The sequence below is a fragment of the Theobroma cacao genome, chromosome 1, assembly GCF_053813885.1.
Source record: "Theobroma cacao isolate CCN51 chromosome 1, ASM5381388v1, whole genome shotgun sequence".
Lineage (NCBI taxonomy): Eukaryota > Viridiplantae > Streptophyta > Magnoliopsida > Malvales > Malvaceae > Theobroma > Theobroma cacao.
In genome coordinates this window covers 7,171,717-7,197,110 of record NC_142639.1, presented here as the reverse complement: position 1 = coordinate 7,197,110, position 25,394 = coordinate 7,171,717, and the positions used below count along the sequence as shown (strand labels likewise).

Sequence of the window (25,394 nt, the reverse complement as noted above, 5' to 3'; positions counted from 1 at the left end):
ATTTTTTTTCAAAATTTGTTATTTTTTTACGTTACTACTGCTCTACTTTGACTAGTAGCACAACTTCTTAAGCAAACAGTAGCATGGACCAAGTAGCTTTTGCGTTCCCAATGTGGCCTTTGCAAGCCTATAAAAGCCTCAAAGTTCAGTTGCTGGAAACATGCAACTCAAACACACACTAAGCACAAAAACAATTCAGTTCTCGAGAAGATGGTTTGCCAATATCTACTGGGAGCAATTCTGGCTTCTGTTTTGGGTCTTGTTTTGCTGTACAAGAAAATTCAGAAGCAGACCGCTTTTTCTTCAAAGAAAATTCAGAAGGAGACATTTTCAATGAGCTCTGATAATGGATTACCCCGCGACTCAGAGATAGGTAGGAGTGCAGATATAATCATTGTTGGGGCAGGGGTTGCTGGTTCTGCTCTTGCTTACACTCTTGGGAAGGTGACAAGTCTCTGCCTCTCTAACAATCTGTGCCGTTCTCTTTCCTTTCTTTATCTCGCATTGGAAGTGTTCCCAAATGTTCTTAAAAGCATTTTTGTTGCTCTTCACTTAAGAATTCTGATGAACATGTTTTCTACTGTATGCTGAAGGATGGACGCCAAGTGAAAGTGATTGAGAGAGACTTGACTGAACCTGATAGAATTGTTGGAGAACTTCTACAACCTGGAGGTTACCTGAAATTGATGGAGTTGGGGCTTGAGGGTAAGCACAAAGGGATTATCCTGTACGAAATTGATGAAATTGCATATATTGTTAAGGAAATTTGTTATGCACTCTTATTTTTGTTTATATAAATAGCAAAAGGTATAGCAGTAATCAATCATAGAAATAGGCAATATGATTATAGTAACATGTGATGTGAGCTATATGTATGTGGTTGCAGATTGTGTGAATGAGATTGATGCTCAGCGCGTGTTTGGATATGCTCTGTTTAAGGATGGGAAAAGCACCAAACTATCATATCCCTTGCAACATTTCGAATCAGATGTTGCAGGGAGAAGCTTCCATAATGGACGTTTCATTCAAAGAATGAGAGAAAAAGCATCAACCCTTCCCAAGTATCATCTCTGATCTCCTAAAATTTAGCCAAGTTAGAAGTGATATATAATACCAATTCCTTACTTATTTTCATTGTTGATCAAATTTGTCTTTACAGTGTGAAACTAGAACAAGGAACTGTCACATCTCTAATTACTGAGAAGGGAACTGTTAAAGGGGTGCAGTACAAAACCAAGAATGGTCAAGAGCTGATCGCTAAAGCTCCCCTCACAATTGTATGTGATGGATGCTTCTCAAATTTGAGGCGCTCTCTCTGCAATCCAAAGGTGAAAAGGATATGTAAATAATTTTTATTCAATTATTTGAATAAACTGTTATATATGTCACACTCTTTTTTCTGAAATATAGGATCATAAATGTGACAGATTTCTTCGAGATATTGTCTTCCATTGTTCCATACAAGTGTTCCATCTCCCTAGATTGTACAATATTCTGTAGTGTTTGTATTTATATAGCAAGTATTTCTGCAGGTTGACATCCCTTCTTGTTTTGTTGCTATGGTCCTGGAGAACTGTAAGCTTCCGTATGCAAATCACGGACACGTTATTTTGGCAGATCCTTCTCCCATCCTGTTTTATCCTATTAGTAGCACAGAGGTTCGTTGTCTGGTTGATGTACCTGGACAAAATGTTCCCTCAGTCTCTAATGGCGAAATGTCCCATTTCTTGAAAACTGAGGTGGCTCCTCAGGTATATATGTCTTCTTGCTCAACCATTTTGCTAGTTAACAATTTAACAAGCATGGTTGCTTTAGTCTCTTGCCTTTGCCTTTTTTTGATCAAGTGTACCATATGAAATTCAAAAAAAAAAAGAAAAAAGAAGAAAAATCTATATGTGCTATATCATTTTGATTATCTGTTGATGATTGTGGCAATGACCTGATGAAAACCAAATACTTGAGTTTAATAGTGTTGATTTGAGTTTTCAATTTATCTTTCTACATTAGCTTTTCCATCTAATTTTCAGTTGGAGACTAATAAAAAGAACACTGGTTTGCATGCACAGATCCCCCCTGAGCTATGCAATGCTTTCATATCTGCAATCGATAAGAGAAACATAAGAACGATGCCTAACAGAAGCATGCCTGCTGCTCCCTATCCAACTCCGGGTGCACTGTTGATGGGAGATGCATTTAACATGAGGCATCCTTTGACCGGTGGAGGAATGACTGTGGCACTCTCTGATATCGTTGTCTTAAGAGACCTCCTTAGACCTCTCCGCGATCTAAATGATGCATCTGCCTTGTGCAAATATCTGGAATCCTTCTACACTCTACGTAAGGTAAGCAAAACATAACTATGTATCTTACACATATTTCTGCACTCTTACATGAGGAAATAAAGTGCCAAAGCTAAGTAGCAGCAAAATTTAGTATTATACAACTGATAATTATGGAATCAAACAATGTGTGGACTTTATATTTCAGCCAACAGCATCTACCATAAATACATTAGCCGGTGCCCTCTATAAGGTGTTTAGCGGATCATCTGACCCAGCAAGGAGAGAAATGCGCAAAGCATGCTTCGATTATTTAAGCCTTGGCGGTATTTTTTCAAATGGACCAATAGCTTTACTCTCTGGCATGAATCCTCGGCCATTGAACCTGATCCTACACTTCTTCGCTGTGGCTATATATGGCGTTGGGCGCTTACTGCTTCCATTTCCTTCGTTCAAACGCCTTCTACTTGGTGCTAGATTAATTTCGGTTTGTATCTTCATTGCTTGGTCTATTATCTTCTACATTGTGAACTATTCAAGGTAATCTAACAGGAATTATTGATCTTTCACATGATTCAGGGAGCATCAAGCATCATTTTCCCTATACTCAAGGCTGAAGGAGTTAGACAGGTGTTCTTCCCTGTAACCATACCAGCTTATTACAGAGTTCCTCCGGTTCATCTATGAGAACAGGAAACACAAGCAGGATTGCATTTTAGAACCAGCAAATTCTTTTATATGAGTTAATTTTTTGAATTTTTATTTGTAGCATACCATCTCTTGTCAAGAAAGAAGAGAGATGAGGATCCGTAACAGTGACCAAAAAATCCTGTTCAATTTCACTGCTAGTTCTAGATTTGTAGGATTTAAAGCTGTTGAGTAGCTTCTGAACTATCCAAGTTGCAAAATTTTCATAGTAAATGGAGTTAATTTCCAGTATATGACTTGTGCTTGCTTCGCTGGTGATGTGAATTTGATTGCATGATATTGTAAGTTGGGACGGAGAAGAGGAGCGGAGCCACCGTTATTCTTCAACAATCTGTCTTTTTCAACGATATAAAATTTGAAATGTACAATAAAAGTAGATGCATTAAGCACAAGAGATCACATGAATTGTTATCCATTCATTTGGGTTGGAAGGATCTAACATTTACATGTTACATCCTTGATGTCAGTCACTGGGCTTAACCTTTGTTAAATCTTAAAAGGTCCATAAGAGTAACGTGGAGCAGCCTCTAACTTGAAGATGAAATGAAAAATCCTCACAATCACAGGGTGCAATTATTGATGGGTCCGGGTTCCGGGTGGCGTGTCTTCCAATTTCACAAGATATTGTCGAAGTGCAGAACTCAAAATTACATTGGAAATTGAGAGGATCTACGAGGCTGTTAACAACATGTTCCCCGTGAACCCAATTTTTGGCAGTTGGCCTGCTGCCAAAGAGAGCCATCTGACCAACATGCCCGCCTGCCGATAAAGCCTTACCCCTTTACATTCAATCACGCAATAAATTAAAAACAACTATTACGTACGATTATTTTGTGACCATGTAGCACCCTCAGTCAAAAAGAAACCCATAATGATAGCCCTTGATAGAAAAAATTATTAACCATCCTATAATATAATATAATCTCCTCTTAGCTTCCTCTCACTTCACTAAATTTCACTCTCTCGTCCTTCCTCGCTTCCCCCCCACAAGAAAATTTTATCCTCACCCTGTCAAAAATGGGCTCTTCCTTTTTCATTTCCATTCTTGTCTCCCTAGCATTAACAATATCAGTCAATGGAGATGCTGATTTAATCCGAAAGACTTGCAAAACAACCAAGTACTATGACCTTTGTGTCTCCTCCCTCAAGTCCGATCCCACTAGCTTGAATTCGGACACAAAGGGCCTGGCAACGATCCTGGTTGGAGTTGGAATGGCTAATGCCACGGCCACATCAACCTTCTTATCATCCCAATTGCTCAGTACCACAAATGACACAATCCTTAAGAAAGTATTGAAAGAATGCTCCGACAAGTATGCTCACGCCGGCGATGCTCTTCAAGCTTCCGTCCGAGATTTTGAATCGGAGTCGTATGATTACGCGTACATGCATGTCATGGCAGCCGCGGAGTATCCAAACGCTTGCCATAACGCATTTAGAAGGTATCCGGGGCTGGTTTATCCGCGAGAGATTGTACGTAGAGAAGAGGGTTTGAAGCATATTTGTGATGTGGTATTAGGCATTATTGATCATCTTGGTTTCTAATCCCTTTTTGTGTGTCTCAACTTTTCAATGCAAATGAACTTTCCTTTGTTTAATTCATTGTGTTTTGGTTGCCATTGACGACTTGCTGGAGGCAATTTCAATACTATTATTGCATTTCAGGTCAAAAGGCTATATGTCTTATCTATAATGTCTATAGCTAATAATTAGACAAAGGATGCCTGCTATTGGGCTGAATTTAGTGCGCAAAAAAGATGATGAGGACATATATATATATATATATATATATCTGTCTTCAAATCTTTAATTAATTAGACTACTTCCCCTTTGTTTTGTCAAATTTGCTTGACTAGATAAATGAATATCTTCAGTTCAGCTTTGACTTTTGCTATGCTTCCAACTTCCAACACGAACGTGAGGAGGTCTGGTTGTTGTACAAAATTTGAGATGGAATTAGGTGGTTTCAGCTTGCTAATAAAGGCCATAGATTGATTGATTGATTGATTGTTACTGTTAAAACTTTGATATCATTTTATTAGCAGGAGGATTATATAGAGCTGATTTTTACTAATTACAATCTGGAATCTATTTCTCCTCATGATGATATTTCAACAGTAATAATTCAACAAATTAAATTATGTTATATATCCACTTAATTGTAGTGGTTAAGAATGAGAATTCATCTTAATTATTAGATTTTGAGACTCTAACTTGGAGATTTTAAATTTGAATACTGATATCAATAAAATGAAATTTAAAAATGAAAGAGTGTTATTTCCGTTAGGTACAATATCTAAAAAAAATTTCTAAATTATTTAAGAAAGTTCAAGTAGGCTTTTATATTTTTATTGTATTCAATTAAATATTTGTATTTTTATTTTGAGCCAAATAAGTCTTTATAATTAATAATTGATTTAGTCAAAATGTCATTTATCGTTTTACATCACGTGACGTTTATGTGATATACTAATATATCACAATTATAATGATATGACATGCTGACATGTTATAATTAATGATAACGTGACATATTAGTTTGACATGATAACATGATCATATGATATTTTTCATTATCTACATTAACGTTATGCCAGTATCATGTGGATATAAAATGATAAGTGATATTTTGACTAAATTAAAATAATTCTTAAAAATTAAAAACTAAAATATTACGATTTTGAGTAGAATAACTAAATTGAAAAAAATACCCTAATATAAAGACTTTGCAGATATTTTAACCATTTATTTATGATATTATCAATCTTTATTTGGTCGCCACACTATCTTCCTAATATTTGAATCTAAAATTTTTCAATTTCAAAATTTAAAATTCTAATTAACTTTTGGAATAAGGTATCTCTTAATAATAAGTGTTTGGTTGTTACCTATTGTTATGTACATTTTACTAGTTTAATTTATATAAATATTAGATTGCTGTGTAAAGTACAACAAATAGAAAACATAATTATTATAATTGGTTAATATTGAGTGAACATCAAGAATAATAGCATATCAAACATAACTAATCCATGCAAAAATTAAATTATGCATTTTGCTATCTATAAATGTTAAAAGTTTTAATTTCTTAAAAACTTTTGTCCATGTTGAATTTAATTTTGATTAAGATTTTAAGTTTGAACTTGAAGTTATTGTTTTGATATAAATAATATAATGTATGTTTAATTTAATTATATTTTACATATTTAAATATTTAAAAAGATTAAATTGTAAATATAAAACCTTTTTATTTATTTTAATAATAGTAATAAAATAATATGTATGTGGCTTGGGCCTAGACAGGCTTGGGCTTAGATTTGAAAAGAGCAGGCTCGACTCAAGCTGCTCCATGGAAAAAAAAAAAAACAAAAATCTAATACGGTGATTTCAATGAAAAAGAGAAAAGAGGGTCTGACATTTCCCGCCAAATCAAAGCAGGGCGCCAGTACATCCCCTCTTCTTCTTCTTTACTCTCCACTCTCCCAACCTAACCCTAGGAAAACAAAAGCTAAAAAAATGAAAGGGGGCACGGTTCAGATAAATTGGCACGACACCAAACCCGTTCTGACCCTAGATTTCCACCCCATCTCCGGTCTTCTGGCCACCGGCGGCGCTGATTTTGACATCAAGGTTTTTTTTTGTTCCTTTTAAATGGAGCCTCTTTTTTTATTTTAACATTTATTTTTTTCTTATTTCATTTTAATAGATCCATTCGTTCCATTTCTTTTATTTTTTGATTTAAAATCGCTTTTATTTCTTAAATTTTTTAAAATTTTCTGTACAATCTGGAACTTTGCTATTTTGCTAAATCAAAATGCTGTGTTAATCCATAACTTAGGCAAGGGATTGCGGTTTAAAATAAAATTAACTTTGGTAATCGAGAGTCAAGCCAGGCTAATTAGATTACTGTTTTTCTCTTTATTGAACTTTTCAGCTATGGTTTATTAATTCAGACGAAGTGCAGAAGAAAATCCCAACTGCTTCATATCAAAATAGTCTCTCTTACCATGGCTCCGCAGTTAATGCCCTTCGCTTCTCACCATCTGGTAAAACGCTAAAACCCTTCCTTTGAGCTGATAACTTTATCATAAATAGAAATTCCAATGATTATACGTGTTTAGGTGGATTGCATATAAATCACTTGAGTTGTGTATTCAAATCGAATGTAAGAACTATTAGTGTAACACTCCGAATTTCAAAATCTTCATCTTTTCTCAAAGTCTGCTGTTAATTAAATTGTTCTTGTTTATTAACGGTCGAATTGAGCTCGAGTTCAATTTTCAAATGTCTTCTTGTGGCTGCACTCTGTTTGTAACTTTTAAAATAAATGCTGTTCCCAGTTTTCATAAATTTATGCTTTGTAGCTGTTTGTTTATCTAAGATAATTTTTTTATGCTATCTAAAATTGTAATTCTATTTGATGGCTGAGATAATCTTTGCTCTTTTTGTATTGTGCAGGAGAACAACTTGCCTCTGGTGCTGATGGTATGGCTTTATCGCTGATATCTCTTTGCTTTTCCATCATATGATAAGTCTGTTTTTAAAGTTCTTTAGTGAAAAAGTACGGCAGTGGCAGAAGATTCTGAAGAAAGGGTTTTCTATGTGACAGGAGGTGAGCTGATCATATGGAAATTGCACACTACAGAAACTGGTCAAAGTTGGAAAGTTTTCAAGAGTTTGTCGTAAGGCCCTTAGTCTGAATGCATTGCAGAGCTTCTACGAGATAGCCATTTCTTACAAACTGATTTTTCATTTTGGTGCTTGTGTGAAATCTTAGTAGGATGAAAGTTCCCTTGATTAAAACCATTCTTTTTGATCATTTAATTAGTAAGTGTTAGGTTGAATCTTAGTGAATTGTTGTGGTTCAGAGATGATTCTATCAAATTGATTATACTCTGAAAAAGAACAAGAAAATGCAATGTGACGAAATAGACTATATCAACATAAAAGCATACCTATAAAAGGCAATTGCAAAGCTGGTAGGGACCAGAGGTCTAAGCTAATTCCCTCTAAATTTGGATTCAACCTAAGGGGTTTGTCTTTTCCTTCACCTATTAGATAGCTTATATTGATGTAAATTTTCCACTTAGAAGCCTTTTTAGGGTCTAATTTTGTTAGGGGTGAGTTCTGTGCTCATGACTGGGTTTCTTCTTGGCAAGATTTCACCGTAAAGATGTTCTGGACTTGCAATGGTCAAGCGATGGTGCATTTCTCATCTCTGGATCAGTTGACAATTCTTGCATCATATGGGATGTTAACAAAGGTAAAAAGGAGAATATGCAGGAATCAAGATGTTGATAAAAATGCTTTGTTTACTCTTTTATCATCATGATGATTATCATTTTTTATCATCTTCAGGTTCCGTCCATCAGATATTGGATGGCCATTTCCATTATGTTCAAGGTGTTGCCTGGGATCCCTTGTCCAAGTATGTTGCTTCTCTCAGTTCAGATAGGACTTGCCGAATTTATGTCAATAAGCCTCAAGCCAAAGCAAAGGGTGTTGAGAAGTTGAATTATATTTGTCAGCATACGATTGTCAAGGCAGAACAGCAACCAATAGATGATGCTAAGGTTAGAAAGTATCTTCTTTGTTACTTTTTGTATTCTACATGGATTTGTCACTTATAACTAACCTCACAGATGGTTTGAGATACAGTCTGTAAAATACCATCTCTTTCATGACGAAACACTGCCGTCATTCTTCCGTCGATTAGCCTGGTCACCTGATGGTTCGTTTTTACTAGTGCCAGCAGGTATTGACCTAACTGCATGTCCAGTTCGATTAAATAGTTATCAATATAGTTTAATACTTTCACTCTGGTTAAATATTTTGTCTTTTCACACACCTTCTCTCCTTTCATCATTTGTGGGCAGTAACTTGAATTTCCATCCTTAATAGTTCTGAACCAATTCACTTACAGAATTTAACTGTAGTTCCTCACATCTTTTAAAGAGCATGGACTTGCTGCATTGGTTCCATTGATAGCAGTGCATTTTGTTTGACATTCTTGCATTGCAGGTTTTTACAAAATTCCAGCTTCATCTGAAACAGTAAACACTACTTATGTCTTTTCCAGAAAGGACCTGTCAAGGTAAAGACAGTTACTCTATTATGTATTACCATGGAGGCCTGACATCTATCATATCTTAATGCATAATTAGTTACAATATTTTATTATTGTAAGAATTTTGTAACCTAAATTGTTTGGACCGAATTTTTATATACATTAGCGTTTGTTATTTTTCTGGGTGGCAGACCTTCTTTGCAGCTCCCTGGTGCTAGCAAACCAGTTGTCGCAGTTCGTTTCTGCCCTGTAGCTTTCAACCTTCGGGGGTCAAACCCAGGTACCTTTGGCTGATAAGGCTTTATTGTTATGGAGGCTACCATGAATTTTAATGGTAATTTGACTTTCCTTTCTGACTTTGCAGCTGGCTTTTTCAAGCTTCCTTATCGCCTCATTTTTGCAGTTGCAACTTTGAATTCATTGTACATTTACGATACAGAGAGTGTTCCTCCAATTGCAATTTTGGCTGGTCTTCACTATGCAGCCATAACTGACATTTCATGGTAAATATTAGGACTTCCCTAGAAGATATGCTCCTAGTTTAATGGCTATCATTTTTTGATTGAGTTTTATCATTCGGAGTTCTAAGTGGCTACTATTTTTGTTGTTGAAAGGTCATTTGATGCTCGTTATTTAGCATTGTCATCTCAAGATGGTTATTGTACTTTGGTAGAATTTGAGAAGGACGAATTGGGACAACCCAGTTCTTCATTAGGTTTGTTGTTTATCCATTTATATGCTAATGTTTGTCCATTAAGTTTCTATACATTTGGCCTTTAATCACTTCTAACAAATTTTTTTTCTAGAACCTATGAATGTCGACAAACAGAGCCCCGTCGTCCAGAAACCTGATGACATGGTGATTGAAACTGCTAAAGATGATGATTCAATTACAGCAGAAAACAGAAAGGCGGAATGTACTGAAAGGAGAGAAGGGAAACAGGCAACACCGAGCACGGTGAATGCTCCCATCTCAAATAAGCCAGCCAAGAGGCGTATTACTCCAATGGCAATCGATCCATGATACTGTCGTGCTATCTTCTGTAAAATTTTTGTAGTTGATAATACGCCAAGGTTTCTATCTGCATGGGGCTGAATTAGTTATCAGCCATTTGATGTATCGTGTATGGTATACAGAAAATTAATGCAATCTATGTATGCTCGTGAAGAATTGCAGTACATCGTTAACCTTTTCCCCTGTAAGCAATCCAAGTGAGATAACAAGCAGATTGTACAGCAGCCTTCAACTCTGATCATGATAGCGGCAGATTGATGCTTTTTTAACGATTTGTGTGTGAAGAATTTTGCTTGAATCGTCAAACTATTGAGAAATGTTTAGACATTAGGCATTTGCTTAGGTGAAGTACTGGTTTCCTAGGATCCTTTCGCTTCTTCAAGTTCATGCCCCATTGTTTGAGATCTTACTACCTCATTAAAAAATCAATAAACTAAAAAACTATATTAACATACATTTTCATAACAAGTAGATTTAACTCTAAGTTAGAAAATTAAAATTGGTAGATATGTGTATGTGACTTTAACTTACGAAATCTGCAAACATCCCATCATATTTATAAAGATTGGTTAAGACTTCAGCTAAAATAATAATACTAAACAGTTGATTGGTAGGCTGCATTTCTTTCTTGACAACCCATAACTTGAAGAGGTAAAGATTGCCATTCTCCTACTTGTTGCCTAACTTATTACGTTATTTGCTTATAAATATTGCAATTTTCATTGCCTTATGATTCATAGTATTGCCTTTTAGCTGCACAAAGAGTTAAGAAAGCAATGAAGAGCCAACACGTTTTTGTTATCTTTATGCTATTTATTCTCTTATCTCCTGGTAAGCCATTTCATCATCATATTTTCTCCATTTTTAAGCTTCCATCAAGCAAATAATTATGCTTTACTTAGCTTATCAATCCACTTGAATGATGATAATTTTCAATTATATATGTATCATTGACAATAATTAATATTCAACTCTAATTTCTGTTTTGATAGCATTTGATTCTCAAGTTCTAAATTCCATTTCTTTTTCATTTTATTCATATGTTTATTGAATAATATATTGACTAAATTTTGAATTTCAAAATTAATATTAATGACCATTTAAGCAGAATATTATTCCATGTTATAATGCATACAGGATATGAGGTAATGGGGCAAAATGAAGGGCAAGTATGTGCTACACCAGAAGATTTACCAGGTTGTGCAGATTCAAGCTGCCTCAATTTGTGCCTACAAAAATATGGAGATAAGGCAAATGGATTATGTCAAGCTAATTCATGCTTGTGCTTCCACCCATGCTAATTTTTTTGTTCTTCCCAATGCATAATTTTGATTAGTATATATACAGTACTAGCTACAAGTCAATATTGGCAAATCCATCCAAAGTTATATATATGATGTTTGATTATTCTCTTCTATATATATATATATATATATATATATCTTATCTTTTAAAATTGTGCAATTGAGGGAATCTCTTCTAACATTTAATATTTCCTTTAATCTTAATTTACAAAAAATAAAAAAGTTGTGAAGGACACTGTACGTATAATAACAGACTTTGAGATTTATCTTTCCTTTTTCCTTTTTCTTATTAAGTAAATTGAAGTAACAAACAACATGTATACTTAAATTCTTATATATAAATTTTCTTTAAGATGATTCTTATATAAATCCCATTGTCCTATACATGCAGGGAACAAACATATTGAAGCAAGAGAGACAAACAATGAAACAAGATAGTTTTAAGTTTTTTTGTTTTCATTTTTTAATGAGCTGATTTGGGACACAATTTTTTTCCTTTGAAAGCTTAATTTCCAAAAAATATTATCAGAGAAAGCAATATAAAATAAAGGAAGAGAAAAAAAAAAAAACAAAAAAGAACAAAGAAATGGGACAAAGATGAATGGCACAGTGAGTAATATGTTGGGTAAGTTAATATCATATGCTTAGGTTGGCCAACTACGTGCATTTTTGTCGACCTTTAACATATGCTTTGATCATAGGAATAATTGGTTTTATTTAAGAACACAAATTGAAGGAAAGAGTAGCATGAAGTTGAAAGGAAGTTGAGTTGCATGAGCCACCAACTTAATTAATTATCCATCTGAATCATTAATTTGTAGAAACTAACTAATTGGGATGTGAAACTTACAAATTTATCTTTTATTTTATCAATATAATTCAACTCAAAGATGATTGGGAGATGCACATTTATGGAAAAATAATTCAAAACCTTGATATAGATTAGGCCTAGAAAAGTAGAAATTTGGCATGACTAGAGATTCTTGATTTATGCTGTGGTACTATTCCTTTGTATGGAAAATAAAAAAAATAAGTTAAAATATTTTGTTGAATAGAAATGATACATGGCATCCATATTATACTTATTAACTACTGTTGAACTTTGTTTCAAGTAAATTCATCATTATTGAAAAAAAAAATTGTAGAATGCTTTTTATTAATTGTATATGACTTAATCTTTGTTAAAAACTGATGAGGGTTTATATCTTCATTAATTAATGATTTAAGAAAGAATTTTTTAATTGAATTGATATATATATATATATAGTTACTATTGAACCAAATTATGAATAAAAAAAAATAACTCTTATGATTGTAAATCTGACCATGCAAAGCAACGATAATTATACAATGGTTTCCCAAAAACCATTTTTATTGAAATGATCAATATAAATTTTATAGTTTTAGTAAAATTCAATAAAGTAGTGGGTTAACAATAATAATAATGATCACTTGATTTAATTTTTTTATCTCTTTATTTAAAAACTTTTAAGTTTGCATATTTTGTATTCCATCATGATACATACATATATATATATATATGTATGTATGTATGTATGCATGCATGCATGCATAATCCAATTTTGCACCATATATAATAGATAATGACCACTTAAAGAGAGACACTTGATGATGACTACTCTCCATGAGCTATCTTGATCAATGCTTGGGAAATGTCATGAACTTCCAAGAATATTCAAGCTTCGAAAAAGGCCTTGATAGATTCAATCCTTAAATGTTTCAAGCATGATGTTCCATAGACGTTGAATACTGAAATGAAACAAAGAAAGAAGGTATCTCATCTCCTAATGGCAGTGAGCCTGTACTCCTCGTCAATGACAAGCATACTCCAGTGTACCATAATAATAGAAAAAGCAAACCTTTTTTAGTACTGTAATTCTTTTGTATGTGCTTTGCTTGTGATTTTTCATATAAATTAAGGAGCAAAACAAGTATTAGTAGCTTTTTATTCCTTCAGAAACACTTTTGACAAAGGAATAAGGGAAGAATAAAAATGTTCCATGTCTTAACAGAGCAGGATTATTGTATGAAGCATAACCACCTCTTAGTTTGCTGCTGATGCCGTTCATTTTCACCACTCAATCAGCCTTATGCTCAAGAAGGTGATGATGACTGGGGCCAGGAGAATCTGCTGCCATATCGGCAGCTTGAGAAATTTCTTGTGAAGATTTAAGATGTGATCCTTCACTGATCCTTTTGCTTTTCTTGATTTCTTCTTCAATATGAACATCCTCTTCTATGAGCAATACAGCGTTTTGTTCACCATGAGGGCCTGGCATAATGGCTTCCTGGACTTTGACATGTTCATCTATACTTATTATTTCTGTTTTCTCAACCATTTTCTTCTTTCTCTTTTTAATGAAGCAGCATAGAGCAACTGAGAGGAATGCAAGGAAGAATAGACCGCCAAGAGAAACAAAGACAACGATTATTACAGTTGAATGATGTCCGGGGGCTGGTGGTGGTGGAGGTGGAATCATATGAGGTGGTGGTGTCACAATAGGAGAGGGAGGTGGAAGGGAATGGGGAGGTGGTTTTGCTGCAGGTGGTGACGGATAGAATGGATGATGTGGGGGTGGTGCTGGAACTGGATGTGGTTGTGGTGGTGTAATGGGATTATGTGGTGCCGGTGGAGGGACTTTTGGTTTTGAAGGGGACGGGAATGTGGGAGACGGTGGTACTTTTGGGGAGAATGGGGCATTAGGAGGTGGTTGCACTTTGGGAGGGGTTGGAATATAATGGGGTGGTGCTGGAACTGGATGTGGTTGTGGTGGTGTAATGGGATTATGTGGTGCCGGCGGAGGGACTTTTGGTTTTGAAGGGGACGGGACGTTGGGAGATGGTGGTACTTTGGGGGAGAATGGGGCACTAGGAGGTGGTTGCACTTTGGGAGGGGTTGGAATATAATGGGGTGGTGCAACTTTTGGAGGGGCTGGAGTAAAATGAGGTGGTGACACTTTTGGAGGAGTCGGAGGTTTATAAGGCGGTGTTGGCCTTGGAGGGGAAGGATGGTTATGAGGTGGTGGCATTTTTGGAGGTGATGGAGGACCATGGGGTGGTGGCAGAGGGAAATATGGGAAGTACATGTTGGTAATAGAAGCCATTTCTATGTGAGAATGTGAGAAGTGGTGATTGCGGAAGACTTTCTTGTGATGGTACTAGTCTGAGATGGAAGAAGGGCATATATAGATGCTAATTGTAGTGTTGCTGCCTCGTGCTTATATGAGTGGTTTTGCATACTTCTACGGTTTTAGTTACTTGACTGTCATGCTAAGAATGTTGTTGCCTTGTCATTGATTGCATTAAAAAACACTTCTTGTATATGGATTATTGATTTTGCATCAGAGCTTTTCCCTATTCATTTCATGATGTATTGTGAGGTTGATTTCTGTGTTACTTTCACCATTGACCAAATGGTCATGATTTGCAATCTTCTGAAAATGACTTCATCGGGATGGCACCTGAGGCTATAGAACCAGCCAAAGGATCCGTGATCATCAAAATTCAGAATTTTGGCATTGCATCTACCGAGCAATGAACTTGTTCATTCTTTCTTGATCAAACATAATCTTTTAAAAAAGAAAATTTCAAACTTGATTTTTTGAATAAGAGATACATGCACTTTAACATTATATTAAATAACCAATGACATTTACATAATAATTCTTAATCTGCAAGTTCATTGTCTATTTGTCCCTCAAGAATTCTTGAACCTTTCTTCAATTTACAGCAAATTAAATACCTAAGTTTTGAGGTTTTACCTGGTACCATCATTTACATGTCTGAGTTTGATGATGAACTATTATGATGGAGAAAAAAAAAACTAATGTTGTAGTGATTTAAGTGGAAATTGAACTAGTCTTGAAACTATACCATCATGTTTTGGATAAGCTCTGACATTGTTTCATTTCAGTTGCAGGCTTGGATTTGCAGTGAATATATTATCATCTGGCCACAGGATAGAGGGAAAAAAATATGTTTAGTGTTTAATCTGACCTTAGCAACATTATATGTATGTCTTAAAAAGAACGGTAATGGCAAGTACAACAACAAATATATCTCTTAATGTGGTGAATCATCAAAATTTTAATATTTGAACAGGACATGGACAAATTTGTTACATTTGAATACCCAATTTTGGCCGCTTCTCACATGTAAAAGGTAAGAAAAGGGCAAGAAAGAATGAAAAAATTAGTTTCTCTTACACGTTCCTTTATCCGTGTAACTCTACATTTTTCTCTATAAAAAATTGAGTGCTTTGTCAAGAATTGCAGACTTGTCATACTGGTTCCCGAAGGATTATAGGTCTTAATGCGAGGTGAAATTCAATCCATGTTAATTTCGAGTTCTGAGAAGAGGTGCATGCAGACCAGGGTTCAATCATCGTGCTTGCTAATCCAATCTGCATCAATCACAGAGAACTCACTCAAAATGTGGTTACCATCTGAAAAACTACAGAAGTTTTCCTTCTGAACTGTGCGGCTATTGGAGATGGAATGGATTTTCAGAAGCAAGGACAACGAATAAAAGCATCAAAAAGACAAAAATTCATCCTAGGGCATGAAGATCAAATTGAGCAGTGTATAAATTATAACTGTAACAACCGGAAATAAGTGAAATCAGAAAGGAAATGAACTCACACTATTCTTTATAAACTGCAGGAAATTCATAAGCAGCAAGCAGGTATGAGAGGAAAATTTCATTCCAGACATCAGGTACGCCAGGAAGACACCAGTGGCTACAATCAGGCACAGATGGATTGTCACTCCACCTGCCCACGTGTGCATCTCTTCGGAAAGCCGACATGGAAGTTACATGCAGAACAGTTATAGGAACAGTCATATTCTTTATCACTTTGAAAATAGTCTCTGAGAAAATGCTTTGATCCCTCCCTTCAGTTTCTGATAATGGATTCTGGGTCACATTGCAAAACCGACGCGATTTTTCACTGATGCAGAAATAAAAAAAATATTAATTATTTATAAAATGGCAAACGTATATGATTTTGAAATTAAGCAGACAAGCAAAAAATGTAATTAATTATATATAAATAAATGGTAGGACAAAATTAGTCCAATAAATGATGGTTGACTGCAACAGGAACCAGCTAGAAACAGACCCAACTTCAAAACCTTTTAAGAGAAGAATAATTTACAAAACTATGAAATAGATGTGAAGATCTGAAACTGTTCAAATTGTACATATATGCCAATTCAGGGTTGTTTGCTGAAACAGAGCAAAAGCTGCAACACAATATCTGTTTGTGAGAGAGAGAGAGAGAGAGAACAACTCATATGGCATTCACACCGAGAAGAACAGACAGGACAGTTGTTTTTTGTTCGTCCAGTGACAGGACAGCAGTTAAAAATAAGGTAACATAACATATTTAATTCAGCACCTCAAAGAACTTCATTTTGAGTAATATGTTTTGAAAGAGCATAATGGTGCAGCTGAGTGTTATATTCCTCTGCTTAAAGAGTTGGGTTCAAATCCCTCTTCCACAAAAATTGTACTTGATCAAAGAAAAATAAAAGAAATAGCATCATGATATTGTTGATTACCTCCAGTGAGATGGCTCGAAAGTCCGGAAAAAGACAAGTGTTCTGTTTGCGTCAATCATATTCTCAACCCATGATGCCCAAGTACCTAGTGCTGTTCTGAATGCGGTAGGAATTGACATTCCAAGCTTTACTGAATTTTCAACCTGAAAGTAGCAACCGCTGCCAAAGAAAGAATTTAGGAGCATTTCTTAAATGTGTAAATAAAAGCATCCAGAAAGTGTTTCCAAGCTAAATGTCATTTTTAATTAGAGACAAAGCTGGTCTTGCTTATACTGTAGACTAAGTTCATTGATTACTATGTGGTCAAAAAAGCACTTTTGAGGATCCAGCATAAAACTAAGCATTAGTATACAATAAAGGCCAGTGAGATGTCACCTGGATTCTCTTTCAATTTAGACAATTTTGTTGATTTCGGGCACCAGTTTAACTAATCATTTAGTTTTTCAAATTTACTTTTATCTTCTTTGAGCAACTTAGGAATAATAACTGATGCCGACTTTGAGGTTTTCAAAATTATATGTTGATGTTATTATTGATCAAGGAGTTCATATACAGGTAAAGCATCATTCTTTTAAAATAAACATAAGCTAAACTACAGGACAGGGTAAAAAAGAGAAACCTTTATTTAAACAAGCTGCAGGAGGGAAAAATGTAAGAATAATATTATATGAATGTAATCGGGAAATATTTTTTTAGTTTCCTATCAGCATTCTCTCATGGCATTTGAAGTGTATATGTTGATTGAAGAATGGTAATCTACTTGTCCAGGAATAAGTGTTTTGCTTTGCAACCTCCAAAATGGCAGAAGTTGCAAGCTCAAGCGTAGTAGGGATCCAAATTAAAACAGAAGCACAAAAATGAATTCATGTACATTTTCCTTAAGTATCATAAAAGTTTAGTTTCAAATTCTTCACATTGTAGCCCAAAGAAACAGAACCAAATGACTGAATCATTCTAACCTACAAAACTCGATAGATACTATTAATGAATGTGGACAAGTCCCAACTCATTGTATCTCCTAGAAGTGAACACTAGAATGACCCCTACTTGGAAAGAAAGATCGTGGGTTCTATAATTTGCCCAATTGTCAAGTACAACAGCGTAAGTATTCCAGCAGCAAGGGATCCTTCACAGTCAAAATTCTCACAAAGGTCACGATACAGTAAATGTTATTGACACTTATTCCCCTAACCATCAATCAAAAAAAAAAAAAAAAAAAGGGAAGGGGGAAAGAAGAGGGGGGAGATAGAAACTTTTCTTTAAGATTCAATAAGTGACATTCATTTAAGCATATGGACTTTGAAAGATGGAAAAAAAGCATAACCCCAGATATAAAGAGCATCATTGACACATAAATAAATGTTATTTATAAGCACAGAAAGTGACATTGGAAGAGAGTCTAGAGCATCGCTTTTGACATGCCATCAAAGTCATTCATGAGAACTCTCAAATTGAAGATATTGCTTTTTGAAATAACAAGAAATTAACCATATGTCATCATGTAAATTTACAGACAGACTGAGGGCAACTTACGTTTCAAAGAGCTTCCCTGGTACCCACCATTGTCCCGTGTTGAATACGAGAACATCTGCATTAATCCACTCATTGCTAATATCATCCAACTTGTCCAACTTAAGGGTTGACCTAACCCGCTTTGGAGCATGTCTAGGCATCCAACCATGTTGCACCAAGAAAACTGAGCGAAAGAACTCAATGGTAAAATTGAAGGAACTAAACCGCACACCTAAAAACCTGATCCGTTTAGTTATCTTATTCCCATTAACTTCATAAACACTCTTCTTATCTTCCACTCCAGTTATGAGCAAGCATATCAATGATTCCCACTGTGTTCTACTCATAGAATCTCCAACAAAAACAATCCTTTTATCTCGAAGCATTTCCAGAACATTTTGCACATTGAACCTTGGGATATCACAATTTTTTGGTTTCCACCTCCATTTAAGATAATCTTTATCTTTCCTGCCATTTCCCAAGCAATTGAATCCTTGTTCAGCATATGGACATTCAGAAGCATTGTATAATGGGTAACTATCATCTATAACCCAGCTTCCATCAAAAATATCACAAACATCGCTCGATTCATTGAATTTTGACACACTATACCCAAGAAATGCTTGACTGAGACTAGGGAGAACATACATATAACCTCCACCAATTACTATAAAAAATGAAATCAAAGCCCCAATGAGAATAAGCACAGGAAACAAGCGTGAGACCCAGCCCAACCTATGATGAACTCTAGGACTAGCAAAACCCAGTGGTTTAGGGCTAAGAAGATTCAAGGCTCTGGGGCTTGCAATACTCAAAAATCTCGGGCTATCAACATTCAACGCCCTTCGGTTGAATGATGTACTCCGACTAAAATTATTCACCATCTCAATCAATTCATAATGCCAATATATTCCAACTAACATTCATGAAACTATTTTTTTTCTACCATCTTCTACCACCAACATTCAACAAACTTCCAACAAAAACAGCAACCCACAATGAAAAGATTATAACTTTAAGATCTTCAATAACCCATTTATCTATAAACAACTTTAAACACGATATATAATTGATCCAATATAAGTACCACACTATCCATTAACAAAATTTCACCGTCAGTTCAAATAAATGCCCCACATTCAGCTCACAGAAATATAAGAGTTTCAAAGTAGAGCAACAACATTATATAGAAGCAAAACGAAACGAGCATATCTAAACATATCCAATGCTCAAATTACAGCTTTTCCAGAAATTCAAGCTGAAAGCTATCATCTTTATAACAACTCATTTGGCATCAACGACCAAATAAACAAAATGGGTTTTTGCCAAATCTCAAGAAAAACAAACCCAGATGCAAAAAGAACAGAGAAATCAAATAATTCGGATGAATTAAATGAGAAAAAAAAAAGATCGTACTTAGCTGGCGGATGAAGGCAGAGTTAGAGAGAAATATAACATTGAAATGAATGAGAAAGGAGAAGAGAGAATTGACAGAATGCTTCAATGGAAAGGAATGGGAGAGATAAGTGGGCTGTGAAGAGAAGGAGATCGGAGAGGTGGTTAGGAGAAAGAGACAGCAATACATGAAAATATATGAATGGAAAATCATTGCCAAAGCTTCCACCAGAAAAATATATCGTAAACAAAGCCTGCTAAAAGTATTATTGTTACAATTATATTATAATAATAAATAATAAATTATTAAGTGGTTGGAGATTTTGTCCTGGAGGAGGTTATTTTTGTAATTTCATAATCTATTAATTTATCATTTTAATGTGTGTTGTCCTAAAATTGGATTTGTCATCTTTCTTAATTTTTCATTTCTATTTATAGATAGTTGATCCAATACCAACAGCATAATCATTATACAAGGAAGGATTTGAATTCGATTATGCCAATAAAAAGATACTAATTAATACTTATAATTGAATCCAATGTTCAGATGTATTATAAGAAAAATATTTGCCTTCTCTAACATATAAAAAAAGTGTAATTATTGAATGAATTTGCTTTTTTTTTCCTAAATTTTAAAAATGTGATTTACTATTGGAAAAAGAAATAAAATAAAATAAATCGTACTTTTAATTTACAGCAAGATAAACTTTCTTTCATAACTACTTAAGCTCTTAGGTTTTGCTTTCATTTCTAAGAAATTATTGTAAAACAATAAAATAACATAAAAAATTTAGGAGTTTGTTGGTCTAAAATGATGTAATTTTCTATTTTTCCACAATAAAAAAAAAACAAAACAACATTTAAAATTAAGACGTACAAGTGAAAATATATTGAAAAATTAAAAAAGTTAAAAAAATTTATTTATATGAATAAAAAAATAAATGTCAAAGTATACCTCTTAAAACTACCATGTTAAATATAATGTAAATACTCATGTTTCATTATTATTTTTTTTTTGTGAAAGGGGATTCGAATTTTACGTTTTGAATAAATAAATTATGTGTTAATTAATAAGTCAAATGCTAAAGTGCCATGCTTCGTTATTGCTAAAAGAGTATTACAAAATTAATTTTATATTCCATCTACTTCAAATTGAATTTTTGAAAAATATTTTGATTGTAAGGCCTTTGATCTATTTTTTGATTAACAATTTTTTATAACATTGATTAAATATAATTTTTAATGCCAAAAATTAATATATATATATATATTTTAAAATGAATATAAAGCATAGAAAAAAAATTGTTGGTATTTAAAGAAGAAAATACATATAATTTTAAGACAACTCAAAAACGAAAGGTGGATATTTAATTTAGAAGAGGATCGAATGATAACATGTTGAGTTTTATGTTTTCGTGAAATTTAATGTGTTTTCTTAGTGTGTTATATTAATTGATAATATGCAAAACCTCCTAGGATTATAATGTGAGAAATCTTATTGAATGAGTAATCAAGAAATAATTGAATTAATTTTAAAAAGTAATTTTTTTTTAAATTTCGTATTTTCAAAAGCTTGTAAAAGTACTTTTTTGGTTTTTTAAACATCTAAAACCATGTAGTGTATTTAATTTTAATCTGTATACTTGAGAGTTAAAAACCATAATTTGACATAATGGGCAAGAGTGATGGTGGTGAATTATTTCAAGGCAAAGTTTAGGTAATATATGATAAGGGAGGAGAGATTCACTCACACTCTTTAGTATTTTTTATACTATTTATATTTAGTAAATCCAGTCATTGGAGTTCATACTTTATTCAAGTAGATCATGACCACCAAATTTCAAGTTATATTCTCTAATTATTTATTTGAGATAATAAAGTTTTATTGTTAAATATGGTGATTCAAAATTTTATATGCATTGATGAATATGAGTAGTTGTTTAATCTAATGGTCAATTCAATAAAATATTAATTACATATGAAGCTATAAGAAGTTTTTTTTTTTTAAGATTATGAAGCTATAAGAAGTTATAAAAGAAAAAAGTTTTACAACGGTATAATTTCATCCTTACTCTTGATAAAAGATTGAAAATATTCAACATTTAACACACACATATAGCATAAAATTTTTTCCAATAAGGATTAAAAAATTGGCCCATGCAGGTATGAACCTGCAACCTTCGCGTTATTAGCACGGCGCTCTAACCTATTGAGCCAATAGGCCTTTTTAGTTAAAAAAATTCCAATACATTTCTTTGAATAGTGTTAGGGATGCATGCTTCTACAAGTCATGCTTTTTGGTAACTTTGAATATATAAAATCAATGATTTTTCAATAATTCATGTTTATTAACTTTATCCTTCCTAAGCCATCAATAACTGATCATTTATCATAAACCTAAAAAAGGCATTAACTTGCTATTTTTCAAAGATAATGTATTAGTTATTGAGTATTGAAACTCATATTTCAATAGCAACCGAGTTTAGTTTCCTTTCTAGTTTTTCTTTCTTTAATTCTCCTCTCTCTTTTTTTTTTTTTAATTTTTTTGTTTTCACTTGTTCTCCAATTATAAAAAATTGAAAAGTTCCATTAGAAATGGTATTAAGATGCAAAGTTGTAAATTGCATCAAACTATCCTTTTAATTAGAGCTAATTAGAACCAAATGGTGATCAAGGCCGACGCTAAGGATCTAACGAATCTGAACAAGCTTATAAGACATATGAGATGAGGGGTAAGGCCCTTTTCAAGTGTATCGTGGAGCCAAGATATAAGATAACAAATCAACGACATAAATATAAATAAATATATAAATTTAAAATTTTATTTATCTTTAAATTTTTTATTCCATGTATTGTTCAATATATATTTATATGGACGCTCTCATATATTCAATATTTAACTTTTTTTTTTTTCAATAGCTTATTTGAATCACATATTTTGTCCAAAAATGATTATGTGAATGGCTTAAAAGCTAGTTTCGTTCACAGTTATAGATACATTTATTTATAATTATTGAATTTCATTATAATTATAATGTCGATCACTGTAATAATTGTGATAAAAGAATTATAACTTCAGTGGTTTGCTAAAGCAATGTAAGAACCGACTGTTTTGCGATTGAACATGATTTTTATTGCATTAAAAATATAAATATCCACTTATTTAAATCAAATGAATTTTATTTTACTATTTTAGCAATATGTCCATTTTATTAAATTAATCTTCTCACAGCACTTTCACCAATGCTATACATTTTACACTATCAAATCACAATTTTACATTTTTTAGCAAATTTCAAATTACAATCGTAATTTTTAATTGCAAAATGTAATGATCAAAGTAGAATTTTTAATTAACTCATTTGCCAGTCCCCCAGTTGGCTTAATTTCGCCTCAATCTCTTGCACAAAGGATTAATTGTTTAAACACTTCCTAAATCCATATATAAATCATTACCAACTCAAGTCAAAACTATTTTTTTATAATCTAATAAAAGAAGAACAATTATATGTTTAACCAATAAATTATGAATGAAAAATAAGCAAAAAAAAAAATGTATACAAGAATAAAACTCATCTTAGAACAAAAACCTAATTAATGAGAGACTGAAGTTTAGTTTCATTTTATTATGGTTGGGTTGGAAAACCGTTCATGCCTAGAGCAATTATAGAAAAACTGTAGTTTGGAAAATTATGATAAAAAGTCACTATTGGCTCAAACCTCAAGTTGGATGGAAAATTGTGAATATGTTTGACATTACAATGCAGTCTAAATCAGTTTTTAATACCCAAATGAAAGTTGATGTATTCATATTAGATCACAGATATGGGTGTGAGTGTGCATTTGGTAGTGATACCTACATATATTGCTACATATATATTGCATGTGGCACCCAAATGCAAGTTAAGAAGCTTGATTTTTATCATCTTGAATAAGTATTATAGCCAAAAGAAAAATGTAATGACCTAATATATTTATCACTTTATCTTGGAATAAAGCAACAACAAGAGGAGTCGCAAAACTCCATGTGTGGAAAGATTTGATACATCTGGCTATGGCAATCCTAATTCAACTTCTTCAATTTCATGTAAATGAACATTATAATATCAAAACTTAGTTTTAAGTGAATCTCTCTCAAGTAACATTGGGAACATACTCAACAAGGTTTATCTTTATCATTTTAGCTGCCAAATCTTTGAGGAGAACAAAAAATAAGAACAAGGAAAGACAATGCATTGTGTCATGGTTCACATCAACTCGTATGAGGTATTGTCTGCTTTGGTCCATTGACCTTACGATTTTATCTCACAAAAAGTCCCTTACAGGTTAAAGTTGGCGTGAACCCTTATGTTTTCAGTATTATTCTAGTATATAACTAATGTGGGATTCATGGCTTCCTCTTTATAATCATGACATCTACCTTTATTCCCCATTCGGAGTTTCTCATCGATGTGAGACTTTGTATCTCACCCGCTGGGAATATTATCTCTATGATGTGAGATTCACATCTACACAAGGACCATGACACATTGAAAGGTTTTTTTAAGGTCACAACCACGTTTTCTTCATTTTCATTTTTGATATAGGACTTAATTAGAATTTCTGTCCAAATCTTATCCCACCTCTACCACTTGAGCTAAGCGTTTAAGCTCAATTGCCCATATCTTTTTTTTTTTTTTTTGTCATTTTCATTTTAGCTTGAACGAATCTAGGGTTTAAGTCACTTATATATAAGGGGTCTTTTGTTTTTTTCTTCTTTCCCCAAATGAACACTATTGAGTCTAACTTAAAAGTAGCTCTTTTGTGGATGAAATCACTTAAGCAACGCCCTTGGGACAAATGGCATATTTTTAATGAGTTGGATTCTCTATGCCTTTCTCTAAGTACTGTGTTCTTTTCCCATGTATTTAGAGAAGGTAATGGCTTTGCTGACTCCTTGGCTACGTATGGTGTTGACAAACCCTCTTCATTTTTTGCTTGGTGGTGAATTTTGTATTGCGTAAGCACGTCTCATTACGCCTTTATTACTTTCTTGAGTTTTTGCCTGTTACCTGGTGCAATCTGTTGGATAAACTGTGATTTGAGCTGTTATGTGCATTGTTGCTGGATTTCGAATTTGTTGTTGCTTTGTCTTCTTGGGGGCTTGTGTTCTATTATGTGCCTGTGATTTATTTTATGTCTTTTTGGCTTTAACTTTTAATCTACCTATGCATTGTCTTCGCTCTGTTATTTTTGAAGACTTCTTTCTTGGAGGCTTCTTTCTTATGATTTTTTGCAACAACAAGATATCTTTTGTACTGTTGCTTGTACGCAGGACCATTAAGCTGACACTCTTGTAGCTTATACCATATTAATGAAAATCTTTTGATTGACTGAAAAAAAAGAAGAGAAAACAATATGTAATTTGGATTTCATAGTTTAGTGTGAATCATCTTGTTCTATATTTACATTTATCGCATTTCACCAATGAGGGCATGCCACAATGTCACATGTATTCATGCATATATGTATAAACAAAATATATATGCACTT

The 25,394-nt window shown here is 33.5% G+C and overlaps 5 protein-coding genes across 5 annotated transcripts; 3 read left to right on the top strand and 2 right to left on the bottom strand.

Moving 5' to 3' along the window:
• Positions 1-143: 143 nt before the first annotated feature.
• On the top strand, positions 144-3,201 carry LOC18611827 (squalene monooxygenase SE1-like). The gene is made up of 8 exons (XM_007048278.3): positions 144-444; positions 594-705; positions 887-1,061; positions 1,160-1,328; positions 1,533-1,751; positions 2,067-2,342; positions 2,488-2,766; positions 2,859-3,201. Exons 1-8 carry the CDS (start codon positions 211-213, stop codon positions 2,964-2,966), a joined length of 1,572 nt encoding a protein of 523 aa, XP_007048340.3. The 5' UTR covers positions 144-210; the 3' UTR covers positions 2,967-3,201.
• Positions 3,202-3,878: 677 nt separating this feature from the next.
• C/VIF2 (cell wall / vacuolar inhibitor of fructosidase 2) lies at positions 3,879-4,659 on the top strand. The gene has a single exon (XM_018116063.2). The coding sequence runs from the start codon at positions 4,005-4,007 to the stop codon at positions 4,530-4,532; it is 528 nt and encodes a 175-aa protein (XP_017971552.2). The 5' UTR covers positions 3,879-4,004; the 3' UTR covers positions 4,533-4,659.
• Positions 4,660-6,405: 1,746 nt separating this feature from the next.
• On the top strand, positions 6,406-10,233 carry FAS2 (Transducin/WD40 repeat-like superfamily protein). The gene is made up of 12 exons (XM_007048274.3): positions 6,406-6,617; positions 6,922-7,033; positions 7,446-7,472; positions 7,597-7,669; positions 8,147-8,250; positions 8,346-8,560; positions 8,646-8,742; positions 9,009-9,081; positions 9,246-9,334; positions 9,419-9,557; positions 9,669-9,769; positions 9,861-10,233. Exons 1-12 carry the CDS (start codon positions 6,504-6,506, stop codon positions 10,076-10,078), a joined length of 1,362 nt encoding a protein of 453 aa, XP_007048336.2. The 5' UTR covers positions 6,406-6,503; the 3' UTR covers positions 10,079-10,233.
• Positions 10,234-13,055: 2,822 nt separating this feature from the next.
• Positions 13,056-14,538, bottom strand: LOC18611824 (uncharacterized). Its single transcript, XM_018120404.2, has one exon. The coding sequence runs from the start codon at positions 14,496-14,498 to the stop codon at positions 13,473-13,475; it is 1,026 nt and encodes a 341-aa protein (XP_017975893.2). The 5' UTR covers positions 14,499-14,538; the 3' UTR covers positions 13,056-13,472.
• A 905-nt stretch (positions 14,539-15,443) lies between these two features.
• Positions 15,444-20,093, bottom strand: TBL7 (TRICHOME BIREFRINGENCE-LIKE 7). The gene is made up of 4 exons (XM_088803075.1): positions 18,489-20,093; positions 16,956-17,114; positions 16,037-16,342; positions 15,444-15,796 (listed from the first exon to the last, which is right to left on the bottom strand). Coding segments are annotated over exons 1-4 (1,368 nt in total). The 5' UTR covers positions 19,391-20,093; the 3' UTR covers positions 15,444-15,795.
• Between the last annotated feature and the right edge of the window lie 5,301 nt (positions 20,094-25,394).